We start from the raw sequence: 26,316 nt of genomic DNA on the forward strand, positions 1-26,316 counted from the left end.
AATTTTTTGTTCAGGATTATTTCATATACAAGACCGTTTATTATTAAGAAATTATGAGACACAATATGATCAATCAATTGTTCAGTAAAAACTTGCCTTTAGATGAGTGAAATTTCAGATGAATTTATGGAAAGTATCTGAACTTGCAAGGATTTCACCAGTGATTGTTTTATATTCACAGCTGTCTAGGTTAATATTCTGTTTCTCTGATCAGTTCTTACCCAGTCACGTCTTCCAATATCTTTCTGGTAAATTTAATCCACTTGAAACAGGTACTGGAATAACAACCCCTTGTTTCTGCAATTCCCGTAAAACATCTAATATTGAATCTAATTCCACTTGAAACTTCTCCAGCTCTTGATTCTTTAATTGGGCAAGTTTTTTCCACTTCTCAACTTCCTGGGTTTGCTGCACTTCAGCAACATGTCGTGTTTGTTGCACTATCTGTAAATGATAAGTTGGTTAACAAGAAGTATATTGATTTCCAGTCATCAGTTCACTGAACACTGTTCCTTAGTTGAGACAGTCCCTTTGCAAAAATACATACTATTGTATTTTTAATTAATTTCTGATGTTAAATCCCAAAGCCCACTGCTAATTATTATATGGAAATATTTGTTCTGAACACTGGAAAATGTACTTCTGATAGTAGCAATAAATTCCTTTAGACATTAGTGGGGAGAGGAAGGGGGGTTAATACCCAGTTCAGATTAAAGAAGCCTCACAAGAGATTAATTTATTTTTTCCAAAGGTCCCAATTAAAAGTTTGAGCACTTAAGACTTTGACAAATATTTAACACTTTTGAATATATCAGGCCTTTATGAGCCTTTTACAAAATTTGCTATATAAATACACGGTAATTGAATTAGTAATAGTGTGCAACAAAGACAGACCAAATCTGGATTCTCTTTATGGTACAGAGACCCTGTGCTATCGCTATACTTTTAAAAACTGCGTAATGAACTCTATAAATGCACCAAAAATAGCCTATAGTGACATTGCCCCGAGGCTGTTGCGGATATGGGTCTGAATGAGTTTTCACTCCTAATCTCACCAAATTCCAACAAGCTAATTTAAACATGTTAGTGTCAAAGGAAATAAAAATCCATATGCCATTCTGAAAATGTAATGGCTATTCCAAACAGAATATTTTATTTTGGAATGTGCTGTATAAAGCAACGACATCATTTCAATCCTCTATAATAACAAGATATAAATTGCCAGTTATTTTCATTATTTATGTGTATTACCGTAGTGCTGAAGGGTAAATCTACACGGAAAGCAGCAGCCCACGGCAATGAGTCTCAGAGCCCAGATCTACAGATTCAGGCTCACGGGGCTCATACTACAGTAAGAAGTTCAGACTCCTCGGGTTCTGAAGGCTAGGAATGGGGGCTGGGTTTTGGAAACCCGAACATTTGCACAGCTATTTTTAGTGTTGTGGTGTGAGCCCAGTCCGCAGACCCAGGCTCTGAGACTTGCTGTTGTGGGCTGCTGCTTATCGTATAGACCAGTGGTTCCCAAACTTGTTCCGCCCTTGTGCAGGGAAAGCCCCTGGCGGGCTGGGCCAGTTTGTTTACCTGCCGCATCCGCAGGTTCGGCCGATCGCGGCTCCCAGTGGCTGCGGTTCGCTGCTCCATGCCAATGGGGGCTTTCCTTGCACAAGCGGTGGAACAAGTTTGGGAACCACTGATATAGACATACCCTAAGAGCCTTAGTCATGGACCAAGACGCCGATGCTTCTTAACATTCAATATATTAGACTGTCCCTTTTTTATTTTATGTATGTATTTGTACTGATTACTAGGAGTCCCATTGCAGAGGATTAAATTTGCAAGTTGGGAAATAAGCAAAAATTAAAAAAAAAAAAATGAATACAAACAAACCCCACAACAACTCAGCAAAAGAAAAATTACTTAACAGTGATTAGTGTTTCTTATAGTGTTGCTCTTTTACTGTACAAAAAAAATACCTCACAATAAATATTGGGTCAGATTGTTTATTTCAGTGGTGTTACACCAATAAAGAATTTGGCCCTATGGTCCAGACAGCAAGGCAGTAAGGAACTGCCAATCAAGTTAAAGCATAAATCCCACCTGCCCCCACTTGTATCTGAATTGAGGAACTTTCTAGAGTTGAAAAAAAGGGAAATTACCCACTACCTGAGGTTGTAGAGGTGAATGGGTGGGGGCATGAGAGAGGGGAAGAAGAAAACAAATGAGTTATGTTAACTTGCTGTTTTGACTTTTAAAAATTGACAGCCCAGGAATAGAAATAGGGCATTCACATTCATGCTAATGAAGAAATAAATTGCTCCGCCATCAGGTCTTATATATTTGATAGATTCTTTTAAAGAAGAAAGCTATTATATCCTAAGTGGACAGTTCCACTTTCTCTGGCACAATGGAACTTTCTACCATCAGGGTAAAGCTTGTATCTGCAGCAGACAGGGCTTTCTTCGGGGCCAGTCCAAGACTATGGAACAATGCCCAGAAGAACTAAAAACCTCACCACCTTCTACTCCAAGTACAAGATACACCAGGGCCGGCTTTAGGCCGACTCCCCGGACTTGGGCCCTGCGCCTAAGAGGGCCCTGCGCCTAAGAGGGCCCTGCGCCTTAGGTGCCTTTTTAATTTTTAAATTTTTTTTACTCACCCGGCAGTGGTCCGGGTCTTCGGCGGCGGGGGTGGTGGGTGGGGGTGGTGTCCTTCACTCGCTCCGGGTCTTCGGCGACATTTCGGCGGCGGGGGAGATCCGCGGAAGACCTGGAGCGAGGGAAGGACCCCCCGCCACCGAAGTGCCACCAAAGACCCGGACTGCCACCGGGTATTCGAATCGGGCCCCGCAGTTCCTAAAGCCGGCCCTGAGGTACACTTCAACTTTGCCTTCTCCATTTACCAAAAAAATATTCCCCAAACCAAACCACTTCATTACACATATAATCCTCTCCCTGGGAGAGCATATGAGAAAAAATGAACCACATGTGACAGATACTAATCACACTGCTTAATGCACTACTGAAAAGCACTAAGATGTGAAAGTGATGAGGGAAATAAAAGAACCTATACAGAACAAAGTAGAAGTAATTCTTTGGATACAAAATGATCCTTATAAAGATTACTAAGAACACAGAGGCTAGATCCTTCTATAAAATGAGGTACAGGAATCACTGAGAAATTACTTTACCTAGTTGAAATTATATATGGCTGTACGTTAGGTTTTAAAAAGAAACCTTAATTCAGGTACAAGTGGTCTGGAAGTGTTTATGCTTTGACTTCATTGGCAGTTCCTTACTACCTTGCTATCTAGGGCATAGGGCCAAATTCTTTTTTGGTGTAACTCAAACAAAATCGGACTCAATATTTACTGCAAGGATTTTTTTGTTTGTATAGTAAAAGAAAAGCAACACTATAAGAAGGAAAAAGATCCAACTCACCAAACCACCACTGGATTATACAATTGTATAATATTTTTAATTAGCTTTTTTGTGGATTTGGGATAAAGGTAGTAAAGAAAGTCTATGGGCATTTTTTGTGAAAGTACAAGGAGCATATGGGAAATATTTTGCAAGTTTTTTCTGTGTAATGTTTAGAAATTGAGCAAACATCTTATGTTGTTGAGTTCTATTTGGGATCTCAGACTCAACTCAGTCAATATTAAGTCGAGCCTAGTCTATAAACATACCGATCCTCATTTTCTAAACCTAGTGTTCCTGTTTGTGCCCATATATGGCCATTTGGCACCTAGGATTTCTAAGTATTTCATTTGAGATCCAATGTACAAGTTACTTTAATTGCCCCTGTAAATAACTGTGGGTGCAGGATTGCATGCACATTTATATGCACCAGCGGGCACAAAAAAGGACGACGACTTTGGTTTATCATGTCATCGGTCAAAATGTATTTGATCCCTGCAGTATGGTCTGCAATAATTTGTACAAATACTGTCAAAATACATAGGAGATAAGTACAGAGATGCTATATTTTACCTGCTGAAGTTCTTGTTCTCTTTGTGCGTGTCTGATCTCCATATACTTGATTTTCCTTTCTAGACACAAGAAGTGTTTCATCTCAGGACTTTGCCTCTCTTTAGCCTCTCTCAGTTCTTCCAACAGTTTTGCCATCTAAAATTTGAGGTATTATTTGTTACTTGTAATGAAGTAGTGCCAACTTTACTAAGTGTTGTATAAACGAACAGGATTTCCCATCAAAATGCCTTTACATTTTCTTTCACAGTATTTTAAATGTTAGCCCACTGTTATAATCCAAGCTTATCTTAGAGCCCGAAGGTTCTTGCCTCTTATTACTTTCCTCTATGCTGCAGAAGCCTAATCTCTAGTAGAATCATAGAAGATTAGGGTTGGTCATCTAGTCCAACCCCCTGCTCAAAGCAGGACCAATCCCAACTAAATCATCCCAGCCAGGGCTTTGTCAAGCTGGGCCTTAAAAACCTCTAAGGAAGGAGATTCCACCACCTCCCTAGGTAACCCATTCCAGTGCTTCACCACCCTCCTAGCGAAATAGTTTTTCCTAATATCCAACCTAGACTTCCCACACTGCAACTTGAGACCATTGCTTCTTGTTCTGTCATCTGCCACCACTGAAAACAGCCGAGCTCCATCCTCTTTGGAACCCTGCTCCACGTAGTTGAAGGCTGCTATCAAATCCCCCCTCACTCTTCTCTTCTGCAGGCTAAATAAGCCCAGTTCCCTCAGCCTCTCATAAGTCATGTGCCCAGCCCCCTAATCATTTTCGTTGCCGTCCGTTGGACTCTCTCCAATTTATCCACATCCTTTCTGTAGTGGGGGGGGGGGCCCAAAACTGGACGCAATACTCCAGATGTGGCCTTACCAGTGCCGAATAGAGGGGAATAATCACTTCCCTTGATCTGCTGTCAATGCTCCTACTAATGCAGCCCAATATGCCGTTAGCCGTCTTGGCAACAAGGGCACACTGTTGACTCATATCCAGCTTCTTGTCCATTGTAATCCCGAGGTCCTTTTTTGCAGAACTGCTGCTTAACTAGTCAGTCGGTCCCCAGCCTGTAGCGGTGCATGGGATTCTTCCATCCTAAGTCCAGGACTGTGCACTTGTCCTTGTTGAACCTCATCAGATTTCTTTTGGCCCAATCCTCCAATTTGTCTAGGTCACTCTGGATCCTATCCCTACCCTCCAGCATATTTACCTCTCCCCCCAGCTTAGTGTCATCCGTGAACTTGCTGAGGTTGCAATCCATCCCATCATCCAGATCATTAATGAAGATGTTGAACAAAACCGGCTCCAGGATCGACCCCTAGGGCACTCCGCTTGATACCGACTGCCAACTAGACATCAAGTCGTTGATCACAACCCGTGGAGCCCGATGATATAGCCAGCTTTCTATCTACCTTATAGGCCATTCATCCAATCCATATTTTTTTTAACTTGCTGGCAAGAATACTGTGGGAGACCGTATCAAAAGCTTTGATAAAGTCAAGGTACCATATATACTCTTTCATTAGCCCGTTCGTTTATAAGCCGACCCCTAGATGGTTAGGTAAAAATAGCAAAAACTGTATGACCCTTTCATAAGCCGACCCTATATTTCAGGGGTTGGCAAACTTTGGCTCCCGGCCCGTTAGGGTAAGCCGCTGGCGGGTTGGGACATTTTGTTTACCTGGAGCGTCTGCAGGCATGGAGCCCCTCAGCTCCCGGTGTCCGCGGTTTGCTGTTCCCAGCCAATGGGAGCTGCGGGAAGCGGCGCGGGCCAAGGGATGTGCTGGCCGCCGCTTCCTGCAGCCCCCATTGGCCTGGAGCGGCGAACTGCGGCCAGTGGGAGCCTATATCGGCCAAACCTGCGGACGCAGCAGGTAAACAAACTGGCGTGGCCTGCCAGGGGCCTTACCCTGGCAGGCCGCAGGCCAAAGGTTGCCGATCCCTGATTTAGAAGAAGCTATATAGCAGGGGTGGCCAAACTTACTGACCCTCTGAGCCACATATTACAACCTTAAGAAATTCGATAGCAAGGGCACACCTGCTGGAGATCGGGGCTTCTGCCCTGCAGGGTGTGCTTGCTGGGGCTCTGGGCTTCAGCCTTGTGGGAGATGCCTGCCGGGGCTCAAGACTTCAGCCCCGCTCCTGCTAAAGCCCTGAACTCTAGCAGGTGCACCTTGTGGGACTGAAGCCCCGGGGTCCCCCTACCCATTAGTCAGAAGCCTCTAGCCCCACTACCCTGCCACAGGGCACAAGCCCTGAGCTCTTCCCCCTTGACCAGTCTGGTAGGCGGAAAATGGGGGGAGGTATGAGGGGCTCCGCGAGCTGCACTTTAACTGTAAAAGAGCCGCATGCAGCTCATGAGCCACAGTTTGGCTACCCCATATAGGTTACTTTTTAAGTGGTACTGCAGTCTGGTACATCTTCGTTCTTCCAGCAGCTATCTACACTTGTGGATTTCAAAAAGGTTCCATCAGAACTTTCTAGAGACCTTAATTTCTCAATGTTGCTTTCCTGAAATCAAATACCAAGTATTGCTGTATTCTGAGAGTCCCCACTCACCCCCCATTCTTTACTATTCTGAATTCAAAATAGCCTGAGGTGACCAGTTCCAAATATCAATATGTTCACATCCTCATGCAGTACCATGTAGAAGCAGATCCAAAGATAGGGCATCTTCTGGTTAAAGTCTCCAATTTTTAAGTCAAAGTTGTCTTCTAGTGAAGCTAGGAATCTATTTAACAGATTGGCGTAGTTAATGCAGCATGGCTGTGCACAGCAATTCAGAAGCAGATCAGCATTCAAAATACCGGAATTACTTGTGGCTCTCCCAAAATATCTACATCTTCATTTGAGGCACTGGTAGTTTAAATAGATGAAGCTCAACCCCATCCCATTTAAGACTGCTCATAGTGATTCACCTGTAATGACTAATCATATTTGCAACCCCCATTTGCTTTATTTTCCAGTTTAACTAAATTTGGATTCTAGGCATGAAATGGTTAAAAGTTATTTTACAGTAACATTAATAGTTATTACATAAACGGAACAAAAACATGGCAAGTGAAGTTTTACCTTGAAAAGTCTCAGTCTCACAATGATTTCCAATGCAAAATTTCTCACTTTACAAATACAATTGTTTTTTTTTCCTAACTGCCAGCCCTTCAAACTCAATCTGGAATCTGTAGTTCAAGTAGGAGTCTTTCCTTCTTACACATCACCACCAGTAATAAAAGGACACACTAGAAACAGATCTTTTGAGTAAGAAGGTGCTATTTTTTACATAGGCATTTTTCAGAGTAGAGCTGAACTTTAAGATGCATAGAAGATGAAGATTAAGCATCACTCGAGGGACGTTTTTATGGCCTGGTCTACACTATGAGTTTAATGCGAATTTAGCAGCGTTAAATCGAATTAACCCTACACCCGTCGACAAAACGAAGTCATTTATTTCGAAATAAGGGGCTCTTAAAATCGATTTCTGTACTCCTCCCTGACGAGCGGAGTAGCGCCAAAATCAATATTGTCATTTCGAATTAGGGTTAGTGTGGCCGCAATTCGATGGTATTGGCTTCCAGGAGCTATCCCACACTGCACCATTGTGACCGCTCTGGACAGCAATCTGAACTCGGATGCACTGGCCAGGTAGACAGGAAAAGCCCCGCATTTCATTTCCTGTTTGCCCAGCACAGGAGAGCACAGGTGACCACAGAGAGCTCATCAGCACAGATAGCCATGCAGGCCGATAATCCAAAAAGAGCACCAGCATGGACCGTACGGGAGGTACTGGATCTGATCGCTATATGGGGAGAGGTTTCCGTGCTAGCGGAACTTCGTTCGAAAAGACGAAATGCCAAAACTTTTGAAAAAATCTCCAAGGGCATGATGGAGAGAGGCCACAATAGGGACTCAGAGCAGTGCCGCGTGAAAGTCAAGGATCTCAGACAAGCCTATCAGAAAACAAAGGCGGCAAACGGTCGCTCCGGGTCAGAGCTGCAGACATGTGGCGGGAAGTGGAGCGCCTTGGCTGGGAGGTGGCAGAGTGGAGCAGGCTGGGGCCGCGTTGCTTCGCATGGTTTAAAAGCAAGCGTTTTTTTAATGATTAATTTGCCCTGAGGACTTGGGATGCATTCACGGCCAGTACAGCTACTGGAAAAGTCTGTTAACGTGTCTGGGGATGGAGCGGAAATCCTCCAGGGACATCTCCATGAAGCTCTCCTGGAGGTACTCCAAAAGCCTTTGCAGAAGGTTTCTGGGCAGTGCAGCCTTATTCCGTCCTCCATGGTAGGACACTTGACCACGCCATGCTAGTAGCAAGTAATCTGGTATCATTGCATGACAAAGCCTGGCAGCGTATGGTCCCGGTGTTTGCTGGCATTCCAGCAACATCCGTTCTTTGTCTCGCTGTGTTATCCTCAGGAGAGTGATATCGCTCATGGTAACCTGGTTGAAATACGGGAATTTAATTAAGGGGACAGAGGTGGCCGTTCCTACTGGGATGTTTGCCTGTGGCTGAAAAGAAATCCTTCCCTGCAGTTAGCCAAGCACGGGGGGAGGGGGGAAATTGGCGCTGAGCTTTTCGCCTTTGGCTAGCAGGGATCTTCCCTGATACCAGCCACGCGGTGGGGGGAGGGGTACAGCGATCATCCCAGATAATTCATGGCGGGGGGCGGGGGGGGGCGGGGGGTTAGTTTGGTTTCTGCAGGGATCTTCCCTGATACCAGCCACGCAGTGGGGGGAGGGATAAAGCGATCATCCCAGATAATTGGATGGGGGGGGGGGTTAGTTTGTTTTCTGCTGCTGAAGGTTAACTGGAAAACCGCAGCAAACGGGCTTTGCTTGGTATGTGGGAAAGGAGGGCGCAGAAGCCGAAAGACAATGGCTTACCATGGCCGCGTGCAAGCCGAATTCTGTTGCCCGGACCTGTGTCTGTAATCTCTAACACCAAAGCCACAGGCACTCAATATTAAGATGGAAAATGCAACCTTGTACTGAAATCACATGTGCTATGTAATGTGAATAGTGTTTTTCACCGTGAAAGAGTATAAGCATTGTTCTGTAAAATGTATCTTTTTAAAAACTTCTCTCCTTTTTTCCATCCCTCCAGCAGCTGCAAATTTTTCAAGGCTCCCTCCTCCATCCCGAAGGCTATCTCAGATAAGGCGTCGGAGAAAGAGGACGCGAGACGAGATGTTCTCGGAAATAATGGAATGCACCCGCAATGAAAGAGCTCATTTGAATGAGTGGAAGGACACGGTATCTAAGTACAGGAAAGATGCCAGTGAACATGAGGTCATGAGCGACGCTCGAGATGAGAGGTGGCAGGCTGCAAGGCTGGGGCTGCTGCGTGATCAAACGGACATGCTCCGGCGTCTGGTGGAGCTTCAGGAATGGCAGCAGGATAACAGAGTGCCGCTGCAGCCCCTGTATAACCTCCCTCCCCCCTCACCATGTTCCATAGCCTCCTCACCCAGATGTGTAAGAACGCGGGGGGGGAGGCTCCGTGCACCCTCCCACTCCACCCCAGTGGACAGCCCAACCAAAAGGCTGTCATTATATTGAATTTTTTCAGTGGCCTTTTACTTCCCTCCTATCCTCCTCCCAAACCTCATCCGGGTTACCTTGTTGGTTCTCTCCCTATGTTTATAATCAATTAATAAAGAATACATGATTTTTAAACAATAGTGACTTTATTTCCTTTAAAAGTAAGCTGTGATTTAAGGGGGGAGGGTGGTTTGCTTACAGGGAATGAGTCAATCAATGGGGCGGGTTTTCAACAAACAGAACTTTCACACCGTAGCCTGGCCAGTCATGAAACTGGTTTTCAAAGCTTCTCTGATGCACAGCGCTTCCTGGTGTGATCTTCTAATCGCCCTGGTGTCTGGCTGCGCATAATCAGCAGCCAGGCGATTTGCCTCAGCCTCCCATCCCGCCATAAAGGTCTCTCCCTTACTCTCACAGAGATTGTGGAGCACACAGCAAGCAGCAATAACAATGGGGATATTGGTTTGGCTGAGGTCTGACCGAGTCAGTAACGAGTGCCAGCGACCTTTTAAACGGCCAAATGCACATTCTACCACCATTCTGCACTTGCTCAGCCTGTAGTTGAACAGCTCCTGACTCCTGTCCAGGCTGCCTGTGTATGGCTTCATGAGCCATGGCATTAAGGGGTAGGCTGGGTCCCCAAGGATAACTATAGGCATTTCAACATCCCCAACGGTTATTTTCTGGTCCGGGAAGTAAGTCCCTTGCTGCAGCCGTTTAAACAGTAGTGTTCCTGAAGACGCGAGCGTCATGAACCCTTCCCGACCAGCCCACGTTAATGTTGGTGAAACGTCCTTTGTGATCCACAAGTGCTTGCAGCACCATTGAAAAGTATCCCTTGCGGTTTATGTACTGGGTACCCTGGTGCTCTGGTGCCAAGGTAGGGATATGGGTTCCATCTATCGCCCCACCAGAGTTAGGGAATCCCATTGCAGCAAAGCCATCCACTATGACCTGCACATTTCCCAGAGTCACTACCTTTCGTAGCAGCAGCTCAGTGATTGCTTTGGCTACTTGCATCACAGCAGCCCCCACAGTAGATTTGCCCACTCCAAATTGATTCCCGACTGACCGGTAGCTGTCTGGCGTTGCAAGCTTCCACAGGGCTCTCGCCACTCGCTTCTCAACTGTGAGGGCTGCTCTCATCTTGGTATTCTGGCACTTCAGGGCAGGGGAAAGCAAGTCAAAGTTCCATGAAAGTGCCCTTACGCATGCGAAAGTTTCGCAGCCACTGGGAATCGTCCCACACCTGCAACACTATGCGGTCCCACCAGTCTGTGCTTGTTTCCCGGGCCCAGAATCGGCATTCCACGGCTATAACCTGCCCCATTAACAGCATGATCTCCAAAGCACTGGGGCCCGCGGTTTGATAGAATTCCATGTCCATGTCCTCATCACTCTCGCCGCCGCGCTGCCGTAGCCTACTCCTCGCCTCCTGGTTTTGCAGGTTCTGGTTCAGCATAAACTGCACGATAACGCGCGAGGTGTTTACAATGTTCATGACTACTGTCTTGAGCTGAGCCGGCTCCATGCTTGCCGTGGTATGGCGTCTGCACTGTTCACCCAGGAAAAAGGCACGAAACGGTTGTCTGCCATTGTTTCCCTGGAGAGGGGGGAGGATGTACCCAGAACCACCCGCGACAATGTTTTTGGCCCCATCAGGCATTGGGATCTCAACCCAGAATTCCAATGGGCGGAGGAGACTGCGGGAACTATGGGATAGCTACCCACAGTGCAATGCTCCGGAAATCGACGCTAGCCCCGGTACCTGGACGCACACCGCCGAATTAATGTGCTTAGTGTGGCCGCATACATTCGACTTTATACAATCTGTTTCCAAAATTCGAATGATATAAATTCGGATTAATCCCGTAGTGTAGACATACCCAAAGTTGTGATAAAGCACAAGAACTCCTCTTGCTTGAGCACATACGGTTATAGAAGATGTGAAAGAAATACCAGCAAGGACAATGGGTAAGATTACTAAAATTTCAAAAGTTTAAAACCTTATAATGGAAAAAATAGATTTTATTTTAGCAATACTTCAATGGTACTTATAACTTTAGTGTTCGAGTGACACAGCATTAGCAACATTGTTCAAATGTACTATCCTCAGCAAAGCCTTCAATTGAAAAAAAAATAGACAGAAAATTAAACATTATCATGATAGAGGATAGTTTTACAGGTAATAGATGGTATAAAAAAAAAAAAAGAAAGATAACGTAAGTGTGGGACAAATGATCCCTACGGCATAACAAAACAAATACACCTCTACTCCGATATAACGCGACCCAATATAAGGCGGGTTCGCATACAACACGGTAAATCTCTGACACGCTGCTCTGAGCAGCGTGTTAAGGGTGCCGGGCCAGTCCGGGGCCGAGGGGTTGGATAATGGGCAGAGGGTCTCGGGGGCGGTCAGGGGCTCCCCCCCCCCCCGGGTTTGGGAGGCAGGAGCTGTGGGAGGGCACTTTTGGGAGCCCCACAGTGGCCCGGGGATTAGCGCGGGGCCGGGAGCAGCCCGCTCTGCTTCCCTCACCCTGGCCCCAGCCGTGTCGCTCGGGGGAGGGGGCTTGAGGGAAGGGATCCCCCACCGCACTCACCAGCAGCGGCGGAAGCGGAGCAGCTCAGCCCCAGTCCGCTCCACTCTGCCAGCTCCCAGCCGCAGCGCTCCGTTTCCCGCCGCAGGTGAGTACGGGGGGGGGCGTCCTTTCCCCAACCTCCCCGCACTCACCTGTGGCGGGAAGTGGAGCGCCGTGGCTGGGAGGTGGCAGAGTGGAGCAGGCTGGGGCCGCGTTGCTTCGCTTCCCGCCGCAGGTGAGTGCAGAGGGCGTCCTTTCCCTAACCTCCCCGCACTCACCGGCGGCAGGAAGCGGAGCAGCCCAGCTCCAGCCCGCTCTACTCCGCCAGCTCCCAGCTGTGGCGCTCCGCTTCCTGCCGCAGGTGAGTGCAGGACCTTTCCCCAGCCAGCCCCCAGCGACACGGCTGGGGCAAGGAAAGCAGAGTGGGCTGGGGCCGCGTCGCTCCGCATCCCGCCGCAGGTGAGTGTGTGGGGCGTCCTTTCCCCAACTTCCCCGCACTCACCGATGTTTGGGAACCACTGCTATAGATCCATGTTCAACTCCAGGAACATATTCATCAAAAGAGGAACACAATCCAGACAAATGATCTTTGATAGTATTTTGATCACTTTCACGCTTCTCTTTTAAGAAATCTGGTTTCACTGGAAACAACTCGGTAACTCTCTTTTCAGTGTGACATCTCCAAAGACAAAGCTTCCTCATGAATTCCCTGATTTTCTTTCGTATCTAGTACATTTGTCTTCTTACCTTAACAGTTCAAGTTCAGTGCATTCAATTTGCCAAATATGCCTACCACATAAGTTAATATAATCAAGAAGTCCACATTACACACACAATCTGCAAAGTCTGTTTTCCAGAGGAGTAAAATTCTGATTTTGTCTTGCAATTTAAAGACACGTTGTAAAACTTTCATACATGACAACACCCAGTCTTCACTGTGAAACAAAAGCTGAGAGTAGTCAGAGCCCATCATTTCACACATTGTACTAAAACCATGTGTGTTCACTAGCCAGAATTTTATAAAATTAACAATTTTAACAACAACATTGAGGGCCTTGTGTACTTAAGATTGCAACTTCTTCAATACCAAAAGCTTATGATGACTCATTCAGCTTGTCCAAATTGCTGCTGGTACCACTTTCTTAACTCATGTTGCAACCACACTATTCTATCCTGTCACGGCTGCTGCCTCATCAATGTACAGCCCTACATATGTAGCCCACTTAGGACCTTCTGGAAGTAGAAAGATCTTGCCAATCGTGTGTGATTGTTTGCATTTTGCAATTTGCACGGCCTCACCATAAGATGTTTCTAAGGCTTTTTGAGGAACAGTTGCTTCTTTAGACATGACTTTTTGTTTGGCACTTTAATTCTGTTGGTTTCTGAAGGAAAACAAGTCGCAGTTCTCATTTACAAATTCCAGGTGTTTGGTTGCTAAATGTCTCTGTAGTTTCCCTGGCCTCACACTTTCATTCATTAATGCATGAAAACAAACAACACATTGTGGCTGTGGACTTTCTACAGTAATACTGAGACACAAAAAACAAAACATCATGTAATTATCATTGTATTGTCTACTTTTCATCCATTTCTGTTTAACTTTATTAAAACCATGATCTTCAGCCAAACGTTTGCTACATGTAGGTTTAGAACTTGGTAAAAATCATTCCAAGTACTAGAGACCAAAGTGAAATGGACAAGCATTATGTAAGTTACATTTTCTGTGGCATGTTCTGCTTCCTTGCTCACATAAATACCTGGCCTGTCCCAACCAATTAAAATTCACAGTTGTACTTGAGATAAAGAGCAATTATTAAACTTAAATTCTAACCAACTTAATTTACCAAGATCTAAAGTGGACGTGGAGACAGTCATCTGTTCGCTGTGCAACAAAATATGGACGGAGGAGAAAGTACTGGAAGAATGGACCCTTGGTATCATAATCAAGTTACAAAGAAAGGTGATCTAAACAATTGTTCAAATTGGAGGGGAGTAACACTTCTATCGGTCACAGGAAAAGTATTAGCAGCAGTCCTCCTGAGAGAATGAAAGGAAAGATGGATACCATCCTACATGAACAACAATCTGGATTTAGACAAGGGAGATCGTGCACAGATGCTATTTTCACCCTGAAACGGATTACTGAGAACACAACTGAATTCCAAGGCAGTCTTGCCATCAATTCTGTGGACTTTCAAAAGGCATTCGATAGTGTAAACAGAGAAACAATGTGGAAAACTGTGGAACAATATGGAATTCCAACAAAATTAATTATTATGAAGGCATTCTACGCCAATTCAAAATGCTGCCTTAAAATGGATTGAGTAAGCTATTCAGCATCAAGGCAGGTGTAAGGCAGGGGTGCGTCCTGTCTCCTTTTTTGTTTATGCTAGTCATTGACTATGGATTAAAACAATGCGACAGTGATACATATGGCCTAAAAATGGAACAATTCAAGGTGATCTGATCTAGACTTTGCTGACGACATCGTTCTCATCAGTGAAGATGCCAACGGACTACAAAAATGCACAAACCAAGTAAATGAAGTAATGGAGGAAATGGGTTTGAGATACAATGCAAAGAAGAGAAACTGGAGAAGGTGGACAATTTTACGTATCAGCCAAGATGGTACTAGTTCCAAGGAAATAAGAAGAAGAATCGGGAAGGCAAACGCTGCATTTGGAAGACTTAAAAACATCTGGAAACTCAAAACATCTCCCTCAAGACAAAAACTGAATGTGTACAAAGCAATTGTTATTGCCATCACAACATATAGCAGTGAGACACGGCAACTTACCAAGAAAGATATGCAAAAGTTGGATATATTTAATCACAAATGTCTGAGAAGAATATTGGGAATAACATATAGCTCTAGGAAGACAAATGAAGAAGTCAGAAAAATTACTGGGCAAGGCACCCTCTCACAAATAATCTACAAAAGAAGACTTCAGTAGCTGGGACATGTGCTGAGAATGGAAAAAGAATGCATACCAAATACCGGCCTTGAATGGAAGCCAAAAAGAGAGGAAGACCGTGAATAACATGGAAATGAACAGTTGTGAACGACATCAAGCACCTCAATATGAAATGGGAAGATTTGGAGAGAAGGGCAGTTGACAGGCAAGGATGGCAAATGTGGGTAGCCCAATGTGCAGAAAAGCACGGGATGGACTAAGGTCTAAGGTAAGGAAAGTGGTCACAAGCTTGGATTTTTGCAGGTTGTTTTCATTTTATATTATTGGAAATTTTTAAAAATAAAACAAAGATTTTTTGCTTTATAATCAGATAGCTCAAAATTGAAAAAAAAAAAAATCACCACAAACCTTTCATTTACCTCTTTTTGCAAGATTTCCTCTCGCGTTTGCGAAACTGCAAGGGCCTCCTGATCTCTGTGCAGCTCATTAACTTGTTCTTGTAGATGTTTTATTAAGATCTAAGGAAATATTTTAAATATTCCTCATTAACACTGACAGACTTTAAAACCTTCAAAGTAATACAGAAAGTCAATTCTTGAATCTTAGAATTAAAATATATGAAAGCATTTCTTGAATCTTAATATTAATAGTAACTGTATTGTACCTTATACTAGACAAAAGCCAATACTGATGCAGTTAATTGGTCGTGTACTGGATTTGAATTTAAAATATTTCCGTCATATCATATCTTTATGCCCTGTATATTCGCTCTACATTTTTATTATGTAATATACACCTCTACCTCGATATAACGCTGTCCTCGGGAGCCAAAAAATCTTACCGCATTATAGGTGAAACCGCTATATCGAACTTGCTTTGATCCACCGGAATGCGCGACCCTGCCCCCCCCCAGAGCACTGCTTTACCGCGTTACATCCGAATTCGTGTTATATCGGGTCGCGTTATATCGGGGTAGAGGTGTACATATATTATTTTTTGAGAAAGGTCGTATTCTTTCAGAAATGGGACTATTTTAAAAATATTTAATTTCTAAATCATCACAAATTTTGCCCATTTTCTGTTAAAGTCATAGTTAATAACTCTTAACATTCATTAGGATCATAGGTGTATAACTGTTTTATTTTACTTCTTGTCTTGAAATTTTGCTATTTAGTTCAGCTACTTTAGAAGCAGAATGTTCCACTGCATGCTGACAAAGAATTTTCTCTACTTCTCGCTGATGGGATGCTCTTAGAGCTGCAATATATTCTGCTGTATCTTCCTTTGTCCTGTAAAAGAAAGCTATGCATATAGCTGTTCCCCAAAATTGTACCAACAAAATTATATATGCTTATACATTTAAAATAAATTAAATTATAGGCCCCATCACTTCAAAATTGCACACACTTCATTTTTTAGAAGTTACAAAGATGGTATATGCAAACACCATGTGTGTGCAATTACTCCAACTGCACCCACAATTTTGGTAACTGTATATGAAATTATGCATGTGTCTAATTTTGAAGATTTGGGCCATAAATATTAGTATTACACTATTAGATGAAAAGACAAAGGCATCCAAGCTGCAACAATTTATATTAAATAACCTTGTTCTTACTCAAAGCCATGACAAATTCTAGATTTATTAAAATGCACTCATCTGGACCTGCCTGAGGGCTTAATAGCAGTGATACACTACATAGAAGACCTAAGTTCTCTTCTCAGCGTATTGTTCCTAAATGAGGGTAAGGACTCATGGAAGTGATTGCCTCACATTCTCGTCCATTCAAAAGCATCAATTTTATCCAGTCATCTATGACCAGAAAGATGCCAATTAGTGCCAATTTAGGTGGCAATTTTTGTGACATGTACACACTTGACTATGAATGTGTGTACAGAAACCACCAACTAAGTTAGATGGTAGCATGAGAAGGTAGCAGCTTTTAGGTCATTACTAATGTGAGCTGGATTCATACATGTGATCTATTTGTCAAAAGGCACTATATCATTACTGATCTCCCGCCAAGACTCCAATGTTTTAATAAATGCATGAGATGACTGTTTTACCTTCGTATGTTACTTTCAGAATGAGCCAGTGCTGCTTGAGACTTCACTCTCTGCTGGCTCATTTCTAGAGACAGTCTTTCTAGCTCATCTTTTAACCTGGCATTTTCTTGCAGAACTTCTGAAATATGGGAATCGGCAAAGTTATGTGGCTGGTATATTTTATCATCAAGAGTGTCTGGGAAGGGTTCACTGGTGCTGGCATTCCTTTTACTTGTTGCTAAAATAGCCTTTTTCAAAATTTCTGTAGACTTCTCCTTATCGTCAGTTTTGTCACTTGAGTTATGATTTGACAACATCGTCCTCCTCTCTTTTTGAAGTCTCTCCACAGTTTTTGTTAGGTCTTGTATCTCTCTACTTTTGGTGATTAATTCTTGATTTAGTCTTACCAACCTGGCTTTAGCATGAGCTTGTTCCACTTGGTATTCTATTGTTTGTAAGTCTTCATCATCTCTTTCACATTTTTTGAGTTCTAACTGGGAGTTTTGATTTTTAAGATTTTCAATTTCTGTTTGAAGATTTTTTACTGTGATCTGATGGTTCACCTTTAGACTACGAAGTTCTTGCTCAATTGCTGTAAAGCTGGCTTTGCTGTCATGCAGTTTTTGTGGTTCATTCATCAATTTATAGGCAAGGAGTTCTTCAAGCTCTACAAGTCTTTGCTCATACTGAAGCTGGAAAAAAAAAGCAATTTACACAGAGTTGCACATTTATTACTCCCTCTTTTTTGTATAAATTAAGAGATTAAGCACTTTACGTAAATGTTTAACAATTATATACAACAAAACCAGTAATATTTACAATACTATGAATTAGGTAGTTCAGAAAGCAGCCTCTTGAATGTAATAACTTATTAAGACTACCTGCAACAAAAAAGCACAGTATATCAGCAAACTAAGGAACTATTCTTAGTAAGGATAGATGGGCACCTTATAACAGTTAGAAAGAGAATAAATAATTAAAGCCAATTATTGGGAAAATGAGTGTTTCCCATTGTATTATTGTGCTGGATTATTCTATTCAGCTATCAGTCTGAACAGACAAATTAACATTCCATTCTCAGTTTAACATTAAGAGCACGTTGGCTCACTAAGAAATTCAGAGCATTTCATATTTTTGTTAAACATAGCATTTCAACTGTTGCAAAGTGGAAATCAGCATCATGGACCAGAATGTACAAATAGAACAAAACAGATGGTCCCTGCCATCTGGGTGTGTATGGGGCAATCAAGATAATTAAACCCTGGTCTCTTTTGAGCTCTGTCAGGACATTCTGTTCCAGAGGTACTAGTAGATAGATACACAAGGAAGCTTCCTCTCAATTGGATGGAGAAGGCAAACCTTAGTAATGTATCTTCTTCTCCTGGTGTCATGAGCAGAAGACTGGTAATTTCTCATTCAAGTGAGTGCCAGGGTTTACTCAAAAGGGGTCTATCTCCAACTGATTCAGTCTTTCCAAGATCATGTTCTCCTTCCCTTCTACGTGAGCAGCGACCAAAACTGGTCTTGTGGGACAAAGCCCACTGCCATACCGGCAGGACTTCCAAACACAGGATTTCAGATCTGGTGCCAAGATCCTGGCAGAAGTATATGTTTTCCTGGGCAATGGCAACCTAGCACCTACTTGTCATGCTGCAGATCAGAGCCCAGGACAATTTCTGCAGGAATCTCCAGTCCACAAACCCCCAACATAACAATTCTGTGTCCTGGACATCCATGAAGAAAAAGGTGGGGGGCACGGGTTCCAGCTCAACATGCAGAAGAGACTGCAATTTGTAAGTGGACTATGCTGCTACAGCCTGCACACTTATTTCGCTTGTGTGTGCAGCTCAGTATGCGTGCACCTCCTCTCTGTATCCTGTAGGACCAAGTCCCCTTCCTCTATTTATGAAAGGTTTTTTAAGACGACCCAAGCAATCTCTCCTGAAAGTTTAATTCCTCCTCTGTCGGTTTCAAAATGCTTTTACGTGACTATATTTAAATGCCCAAAGCTTTGAAATTTCTGCCCCCAAAATCTTTTTCAATATTCTTCTCCCCAAACATTATGCTACTACCTTAGAGACAGATACCCTTACATTCAGTAGAACCTCTCTTCACTACTTGTGGAATAAGCTGCAACTCAACATGCATAAGGGCCTGATGCTGATAGCCTTAAGTTAGTTACCTTTATTTTTTGAAACTGTTGTTCCATAGCACGTAGACTTTTTTTAGCTTCCTCATCTTTACCCTCAAGTTCTGTTTCTAACTTTTTTATTCTTCTTTCCAGGAAATCAATTGTATTGGATTTAGCTGAAATGTCACCACCTCCCTCAGATGCTGCAGCAGCAGCATATATCAAAGCAGGCAAAGAATTTGGATGCCTTCTTTTTAGAATTGTTTCCATTTCTTTAATCTGTCAAAAAAACCAAAACTCGTTAAATAGAGATTTGATTAAAAAAATTGTGATTTTCCCTGTCAATAAGAACATAAGAATGGCCATAGTAGAACAGACCCATGGTCTATCTCGCCCGAGTATCTTCCAACAATGGCCAGTGCCAGATGCTTCAGAGGGAATGAACAGAAAGGTACAATTATTGAGTGATCCATCCCCTGTCATCCAGTCCCAGTTTAGGTGCACTCAGAGCATGGGGTTGCATCCCTGACCATGTTGGCTAATAGCTATTGATGGCCCTATTCTCCATGAACTTATCTAATTCTTTTTTGAACCCAGTAATACATTTGGCCTTCACAACATCCCTTGGTAACGAGCCCCACAGGTTGACTTTGCACTGTGTGAAGAAATACTTCCTTATATTTGTTTTAAGCCTGCTGCCTATTAATTTCATTGAGTGTCCCTCTGGTTCTTGTATTACGTGAGGAGGTAAATAGCACTTCCTTATTCACTTTCTCCACATCACTCATGATTTTATAAACCTCTATCATATCCCCCTTTTGTCATCTCTTTTCTAAACTGAACAGTACCAGTCTTTTTAATCTCTCTTTGCATGGAGGCTGTTCTATACCATTTTTGTTGCCCTTCTCTGTACTTTTTCCAGTGCTAATATATCTTTTTTGATGAGGCATCCAGAACTGCAAGCAGTATTCGACTAGTGGGTGTAACATGGATTTCTATATTATATATTTTCTGTCTTTTTATCTATCCCTTTTTTAATGGTTTCTAAGAGGAAGTTTCTTACCTGTGACTGGAGGTTCTTTGAGATGCGTGGTCCCTATCTGAAGTCCACTGAGGGTTATACGCATGTGCCATGTGCCTGGAGATTTTGAAAGTAGTAGTGTCTGTTGGTCCACGTGTGCACGCTTGCTGCACGTCATGGATTCATGTGAGGCAAGTAAGGGTGGGGCGGATCAGCCGCGCCCTCAGTTCCTTCTCCACCACAAATCAAATAGATCTGCAGTAAACGGGAAGGAGGGTGGGACTGCAATACAAATAGGGACCTGTAGAGGAGCGGACTCACCCCTGTGGCGCCTCCTGCTGGTCGTCTCGGGAATTAGCTCTTCCAGCGATCTGGAGTGCCCCCTGCAGGCCGGTGGTCCGCCTGTCCTCTTCTGGCGCCAGTGTCCCTCCCAGGACCCGGTGCCCCTAGTACTGGGATGCTGCCCCCTGGCAGTACCCCACAGATCTGGGTCTCCCCTCCCTGGGGAACCCCCACCCACTATCCCCACCTTGCCTCAGTACCAGGCCACTGCCAGTCACCAACTAGCCCCCGCTCACTGGGACAGACTGCAGTATAGGCCACTCATCACAGGCAAGGTTGGGTTTGGACCTGCTGCCTTGGCCTACCCATGGGCTGCCCTCTGCAACCCCCAGTACCCCTTGGCCTCCTACTAGGCCGCAGCCTGGGGCTATCCAGGCTGGAGCCTCCCCAGCTCCTCAGCCTTTCCGCAGCTCTGCTCCACCCAGGTACTCTGTCTTAGCTCCCTGCAGCCAGGCCCTTCTCTCTCTGAGTACAGAGAGAGACTGCTGAGCTCTTGGCTCCCAGCCTTCTTATACAGGCCAGCTGGGGCCTGATTGGGGCGTGGCCCAGCTGTGGCTACTTCCCCAATCAGCTCAGTAGCTTTTCCCTTTGCCCCAGCCCTCTGCCAGGGCTGTTTTAAACCCCTCAGGCAGGAGCGGGGTAACCACTCCGCTACAGGACCACATATCTTGAAGCAACTCCAATTACAGGTAAGTAGCCTCCTCCTGTTCTTCTTTGAGTGATGATACCTATTGTATTCCACTGAGGGTGATTAACATGCAGTACCTAGTTAGGAGAAGGGTGCGAGGAAGATGATGGAACTGTGCAATATTGGATTTGACTTCCAATTCAGTAGGATTTGACTTCCAACTTTTAAAGGATGTCTTTTTGTATCTAACTGCCGCTTTTACTCTGTTTAGCCATGGTGGCATTTTTTGGTCCTCTTACTGTTTTTTTTAAATTTGAGGTATACATTTAGTTTGAGCCTCTGTTATGGTGTTTTTAAAAAGTTTCCTTGCTGCTTGCAGGCATTTCAATCTTGTGACTTCCTTTTATTTTCCATTTAACTAGCTTCCTCATTTTTGTGTAGTTTCCCTTTTTGAAATTAAATGCTACTGTGGTGGGTTTCTTTGGTATTCTCCACCTTACAAGGATGTTAAATTTAATTACATTATGGTTGCTATTACCATGTAGTTCAGCTAGATTCACCTCTTGGACCAGATCAGGTACGCCACTACGGACTAAAACAAGGATTTCCTCCCCCTTTGGGGATTCCAGGACTAGTGACTCCAGGAAACCCATGAGTTTGAACTTCTATTGTAATAAGACTCTGCCCTCAACTCCTCCTTGGGTGTTTACTAACATGAATATTTAGACCCCCCAGAGACAGTGAAACTTCCCTACCTCCCTCAGAGTCTGACAAAAATGAATAGTCCTTCTGTAGAGAAGAAACTGCCAGCTGGTGTGCTGGGACTGCCCTCAAACTGTGCTCTGGATGGAAGTGTTGATATACTTGGTTCTGGTATAGGAGCAGTGGTTGGTACTTGGGGTTAAGCTCCTTCACTAAGGCTAATAGAGGGGTGTCCGGTATGAAAGAGACCAGTAGGTCTTTTGACATCACACAGGACTTTGGTACGGAATACACTGGTACTGAAGAAAAGATGAGTAGATAACATTGGTACCAGGGAAGACAATGGTACTGGGGTCCTTGGTGGTGAGAGGTTGGGACAGTAGACCCATTTTGGGCCTTGGGCTACTCTGTCTCAGGCTAGAGAAGATTTATGGCTTGACCTACAACTCGTTCACCTGTGGGCTCTTTCCTCCCTCAGTCCCCTGAAATTTTACCAAGCAAGGACGCTGGATCTTTAGGAGTAGGAACTTCAGGTCCACATGTGGAGCACTTTTAGATGATGGGTGCTCAGAGGTTTGTGCCCCAGACATCCCAGGATCTGAAGCGGGATGCATTATCCTCTCCAAAAGGAACATTTTCCAACAGGACTCCCTAGCTTTCTGGGTTCTCCTAGAAACTGATTTACAGAAGGCACATCTCTCTCCTTCTAATGTGCTCCTCACTCAAACACAACAAGTACTTAGTATGCAAGCAACTGAATCATTAAGAGAAAGTCTGGCCTCACAAAAAGGGCAATTTTTAAAGCCTGGAGATTTATGTTCAGTCACAGGGTATTGTCATCACTAAAAAGTTTACTTGGGTCATCAGCACCTGGGTCTGAGCACCCCAGTTAGCCCAGCATGGCTGTGAACAGCCACACTAAAGCCATGTCTGAATTACCGTGTCCTCACTGGTGCTTCACTCACTCAGGTAAGTTGCTATGACTTCTGGATGCATATTCCATAGTTCTTTGTGCTTCAGTAAACTGAGCTACTCTCCAATTCTTTCTCAGTGAATTGTGGGAGAACTTGACTATCCTCTGGGCACAAAGGGGGGATTCTGAGAAGGCACTGGAGGAGTATCAGAACTTGAGTGGTCTAGCTGGTGTCCTCACTACAAAGTGGGCAGGTTCCCAGACCAAGTGAAAGCAGCACCCAAGCTCCAGCCTAGTGGTTCTCAACCAGGGGTACATGTACCACTGGGAGCACGCAAGTGTTCCAGGGGGTACATCAACTCATCTCGACATTTCCTAGTTTACAACAGGCTACATAAAAAGCACTCGTGAAGTCTGAAGCACCTGGCATTGGCCACTGCCGGAAGACAGGATACTGGACTAGATGGATCACTGGTCACATCCAGCATGGCTGTTCTTAAGTCAGTACAAACTAAAATTTCATACAGACAATGACTTGTTTATACTGCTCTATATACACTATACACTGAAATGAAAGTACAATATTTATATTCCAGTTGATTTATTTTAAAATTATATGGTAAAAATGAGAATATTACTGAAAAATGGCTCAGTGTGTTGTGATACTTTTGTATTTTTATGTCTGATTTTGTAAGCAATTGGTTTTTAAGTTAAGTGAAACTTGGGGTATGAAAGATAAATCAGACTTCTGAAAGAGATACAGTAGTCTGAAAAGGTTGAGAGCCACTTCTAGCCTATTCCCCTATCTAGGCCAGACAGATTGGGTTTAAAGCACCATCAAATGCAGGTAAATGTATTTTGTGTGTGGACAGAAAGGGATAACACCGAAGTAAGAACCTAAAGGCATGTCTGTATTAGTGAGCTTACAGCGGGCACAGCTGCACTGGTACAGCTGTGCTGCTGTAAGATCACTCGTGTAGCTCCTCTATGCCAGCGGGAGAGAGCTCTCCTGTCAACATAATAAAACCACCTCCACGAGCAGTTGTAGCTATGTTGGTGGGAGAGCTTCTCCCACGGACATAGCGCTGTCCAGAACAGCACTTCTGTCAGTGTAACTTATGTCACTCGGGGGGGGGGGGGGTATTTTTTCATGCCCCTGAGCGACATAAGTTATACCAGGGGTTGGCAACCTTTCAGAAGTGGTGTGCCGAGTCTTCATTTATTCACTCTGATTTAAGGTTTCGCGTGCCAGTAATACATTTTAACGTTTTTAGAAGGGCTCTTCCTATAAGTCTATAATATATAACTAAACTATTGTTGTATGTAAAGTAAATAAGGTTTTTAAAATGCTTAAGAAGTTTCATTTAAAATTAAATTAAAATGCAGAGCCCCCCGGACTGGTGGCCAGGACCCGGGCAGTGAGAGTGCCACTGAAAATCAGCTCACGTGCCGCCTTCGGCACACGTGCCATAGGTTCCCTACCCCTGAGTTATACCAACAAAAGTGGTAGTGTAAACATGGCCTAAGTTAACTCTGCAGTGAAGAGATAGTCTTGGTACCTGGATAAGCCACTAGCCCTGAGGCAAAAACAACAACCAAGTTTCCTTCTAAAGGGAAGAAAGGAAACACTATACAAAATCTCTAACATTAATTATTAACTATTAAGTACCTACCTATCTATAACTAACTATTTACATAAGAAGAGGTCACATGAACACTGCAAATTCCAAATTGTAGCCAGAGAAGGAATTGCCAAAGTTGGGCTCTGCCCTACCCTTTATGCCTTCGGTTGGTGGCATAAGGACACACAGGGTACAAACAGTGGCTACCAGCAGACACTGTGGGGCACTGGTTCCATGTACACCATCAGTGGAATATATACAGAGAAGCATTTGAAGGAAAACATTTCACAGACATTACCACCAGTATACTTTCAACCCTTAACATTTATATCTAGAGAAAAATGCTACAGCATAAATTTTCATTAAAAAAATATAATTACATTTCTGTGATCAACAGTCAGACATTGATCATATAAAAAAAGCAGTTTCCTGGATTTTGAATTAAAAATCTCTTATTTCTTACTTTATTACCATTCATTTAAAAAAGATGAGGGTGGCAATTTGCTGGGGGAAGATTTGTAAAGAGGACACAAGGGCTTTTATTGGAATGTTTAAAAAGTTATAGAGGTACATGCGCACGCAGGCACACACCACCACCCCACCCCAACACAAGAACAGGGATTTGTTTTAGATTTTGAAATATTCAGCTGCACTGTGGGTTTAGTAGTTTGATTTAAACAATCTTTTCCTAGGATGCCTTTTGATTTAAATGGGTTATTCTTTATACTCCGATTATTTTAGATAGAGAAGGACACTACTTTAATGCACCCTCCATTTGCTTTTTGATGCTTTGGAATTTCAGGGCCATATAAAACAAAATATTCATGGCTTTCTGGGCTCTTTTTCCTTTTCTCTTCTATCCTATTCGCCAACTAATACTTGATTCTACCGTGATCTCAATGTTAGTCATATGATATCCAAATCATTCTCCGAGCAACAGACTAATGCCATTATTATTTCATTCTAGGCCCCAGAACATTCATCCTGGATGTGAGGGGAAGAAAATATTCAAACAAAACCTTTACACATGGAAATAAGAATTCAGAAGTGTACTGATAAAGTCAGTTGCTGCTTGAAATACTATTACTTTTAGGGTTTGTCCCATCATGAGAACACTTTCTCATAAATGAATTAATATTTGTAATGTCAAGATAAGACAGTTCCATAAGGACAAAAATTGTTTACTTTATCATGGGACTTTTCCAGTACCGCATAGTTTAATCTTGATATTTCTGCCAAGATCTCTCAACAGCAATTAGCATTATTGCATTTTTCACAAGCTATGAAACACTGAGAAAAGTAATGTTATTACATACTTGTCGCTCAAGATCTTGAATTTTTTTTGCATCTGCCGCTCTGTCCTTTAAACGTTTCTTCTGTTGCACAGACCGATTCCCAGCTTCAGTTCTGAGATTATCAACCTATCCAGCATATTCAGTGGTACATTACAAAAAGTATATGCAACAGGTTCACTTCATTAGCACAGTTGAAAATATTTGTAATTATTTCAAATTAACTATAATGAAAGAGTTCCATATTTGAACAAGACTAGTGCAGAAGTTTATCCTAGTTATCAGTATGGTTTGTCTGATAGAAGTCTATGGGCTATATTCTCATGCTGGGCTATGGCCTCTTTGTGCCAGATAGGGGTAACGGAACTGTAACCAAGCTGCAGAGATCTAACAGAGAATTCCCTTATGACGGGAACTCCCTGCAAGCAAATCTTTGCCAGGTCTGTGCCCTGAGCCTCTGCCCCCCACTCTCTTGACATGGGTAGGATGGGGAGGCGGGATGGTAGAGCTAAGCTATGTCTTCCACTGATATGTGATCAGTTAAGGGCACAATTTAAGCATCCACAACTTTGCATTCAGTGATGCAATTTAGAGATGCCCAGCAGC

At 43.5% G+C, this 26,316-nt stretch overlaps 1 protein-coding gene across 1 annotated transcript in view; it reads right to left on the reverse strand.

Moving 5' to 3' along the window:
- Positions 1–225: 225 nt before the first annotated feature.
- CEP162 (centrosomal protein 162) overlaps positions 226–26,316 on the reverse strand; it is an 84,026-nt gene continuing 57,935 nt past the window's right edge. The window contains exons 20-26 of the mRNA XM_065401402.1: positions 25,735–25,839; positions 19,242–19,469; positions 17,081–17,751; positions 16,161–16,302; positions 15,433–15,531; positions 3,990–4,124; positions 226–444 (exon numbers count right to left, since the gene is read on the reverse strand). Coding sequence (XP_065257474.1) covers positions 226–444; positions 3,990–4,124; positions 15,433–15,531; positions 16,161–16,302; positions 17,081–17,751; positions 19,242–19,469; positions 25,735–25,839 — 1,599 coding nt within the window. The remainder of the gene's footprint in view (positions 445–3,989; positions 4,125–15,432; positions 15,532–16,160; positions 16,303–17,080; positions 17,752–19,241; positions 19,470–25,734; positions 25,840–26,316) is intronic.

This window comes from Emys orbicularis, chromosome 3 (genome assembly GCF_028017835.1).
Source record: "Emys orbicularis isolate rEmyOrb1 chromosome 3, rEmyOrb1.hap1, whole genome shotgun sequence".
Lineage (NCBI taxonomy): Eukaryota > Metazoa > Chordata > Testudines > Emydidae > Emys > Emys orbicularis.